Raw genomic sequence first — 2208 nt, 5'->3', positions numbered from 1 at the left:
CTGAAGGCTCCTCAGCCCTTATTCCGAAATGAGCACGGAATGAACAAAAGACGAACTCCCAACGAAGGTATTCCCGGGAAATCGAAGGGCGACCGGTTCCCAGAGTGCGGGGTCCACTGTAACAACCGCATTCTGCTTCGGGCTGCGAGGTGAGGGGAAGTCAAACTCGAAAGCCATGGAAAGCTATCTTCGCGCTCTAATTTATCTGAATTTTCTCCTTTGGCCAATCGATAAAGAGTTGATGTAGCTTTTGAACGTAACTTTATCGAGCAAGACATGACAGACAGACTGACTGATTGCAGCAGTGAACACCGGGGGCATGGCCCCCGGCGCGAAGCGCCATTCGGGGGGCCTCGCCCCAAAAAGACTGCCGAAACTCTGGTAGCCTGTGCGGGCCACAGCATGCGCAGGGCTAGAAGACTCTGCCACAATCGCACGCGACGAGCTTGTCCAAATGTCACGGAGCTTTACAGGATAAGTGTCTCGAAACCTGGGCTCGCTCAGTCGCAAATGCCGCAAACTTCCAGAATGAAATTCGATTACACTAAGACATCCGTCTAGTGTGTTGTGATCGTTGTGTTCCACTCTCGCCACCCAGGCATCATGACCCAGCAGGTCAGTGTCAGTGCTCTTGTTGGCGCTGCGGATAACCACCCTGAAAGTGGGGAGGGGGGAGAAGATGGGGGAGGAGATGGGGGAAGAAGGAGGTGATTTTTTCCCAACTCGACTCTTTCAAGAGCCCCAGGTTGACTCTTATCAATGTCTCAGACAACTTCCGTTGTCAGTGCAGACACAGATTCGGTCAAAAACAAGGGCGGAAGGACCGCTGATCAGACCGTTTGGGCTCATTTTGAGAAGAAAAAATATAATGCAAAATGTAAGAACTGGACTATCATCTGCAAGTACTGCCGGACCGAGTCCAAGCAAGGGCGCCTTCAGGAGATGCGCGTCCATATCGCGCAAAAGTGCCCCCGGAGTGCCTTCGGACACACATGAGCAGGTCCCATGAGGCGCAAAGGCACATAGGGCCCACGAACAACGTTTGCATACCATGGACGTCATAAAATACAGCATTTTCAGGGTTTCGGCAGGTTCCGGCAGGTTCCGGCAGGTTTCGCAGAAGGGTCCAAAAAACGGAAACTATTTCGGCATTGGCAGTAAGGTTTCGGCCCGTACACTGCGCACGGGCCGCCTTGCGGTTTCAACCAGCAAAAAATATAAAGAACGTTTTGATGTAGTCTTTGCGATTCCGAATTGAGCCAGCTCACCCTTTGTGTGTCATCTGAGTTGGTTGCACTTGCATGTTGGTATTTTCAGAAGTACTGGATACGGTGAAGGTGGTTGCTGAGGTTGTACGGGTCCAAAGTGGGACGAAGGTTGCATTTGGTGGGAGAGGAAGTGTGGAAGGTATGTTTTTATTACAGAGACTTAAGGTGCTTGATAGAGATTTGAGGCGTTTATTTGGCCAGGATCAGGCCCAATCTTGCCATCGTTCGGAGACAGTCGGTGTGTAGGCGCACCGCTTCTCCCTTTCTCCCACTTCTTACCTTAATTTACTGTATAACCTTCTCCTTATATTATAGTTTATTCAGCGTCCTTTCTGACGCGCGGCACACCAACTTCCGAAACACAAATTGCTGCTGCGCAAACTTCTTGACGCGACGTCGCCTACGATCTCCTGGGGATCAACCTACTCTACTTCATCCTTTACAGACGTCAAATTCGCTGCTGCCTTTGTGGACAGTGCAAATTTCCACCATCCCGTGGAGCGGACATTTTCGCCCTCCCTCACCGTTGCCTACCCGCCCTTAACTGGGCGGGGTTGATCCGGGGAGGGATTCAAGAACTCTTTTCGAAGGTGACCGGAATACAGCCGGGATGCAGTAGATGACATCTAAACAAGCCTGGATGACTCAAGCTGGAGTGTCACGGTTATGATTCCCATAGGGCTATATGATGAAGGAGACGATACCGCGCAAGTAACAGGAATCAGGCGCGGTGCCTCATGCCGACCGCAGGCGATTCATGGTGAGGCCGGGCACTCAGGTTTGGGTGCTGCGGATATGACCACGCTGTTACAGGACGACCCGGGGATAAGGTGTCGCGGATGTGATCAAAGTGAAGCCTGAGGGCCCAGCTCTGGGGTGTCGTGGGGTCGACGTTAGTAAGGTCTCAGGGCCCTTGCTGGGGTGTCGCGGATGCGACTGA

At 52.3% G+C, this 2208-nt stretch overlaps 1 protein-coding gene across 1 annotated transcript; it reads right to left on the bottom strand.

Moving 5' to 3' along the window:
• Positions 1 to 201: 201 nt before the first annotated feature.
• VOLCADRAFT_101037 (uncharacterized protein) lies at positions 202 to 1303 on the bottom strand (the record flags this gene model as incomplete). The annotated part of the gene is made up of 2 exons (XM_002959502.1): positions 202 to 655; positions 1269 to 1303. 2 exons carry the CDS (start codon positions 1301 to 1303, stop codon positions 202 to 204), a joined length of 489 nt encoding a protein of 162 aa, XP_002959548.1.
• Positions 1304 to 2208: the final 905 nt, after the last annotated feature.

Source organism: Volvox carteri, assembly GCF_000143455.1.
Source record: "Volvox carteri f. nagariensis unplaced genomic scaffold VOLCAscaffold_305, whole genome shotgun sequence".
In the NCBI taxonomy this organism is placed as follows: Eukaryota; Viridiplantae; Chlorophyta; class Chlorophyceae; order Chlamydomonadales; family Volvocaceae; genus Volvox; species Volvox carteri.
Note: the sequence above shows the minus strand (reverse complement) of the source record. Positions and strands in the feature narration are given on the sequence as shown.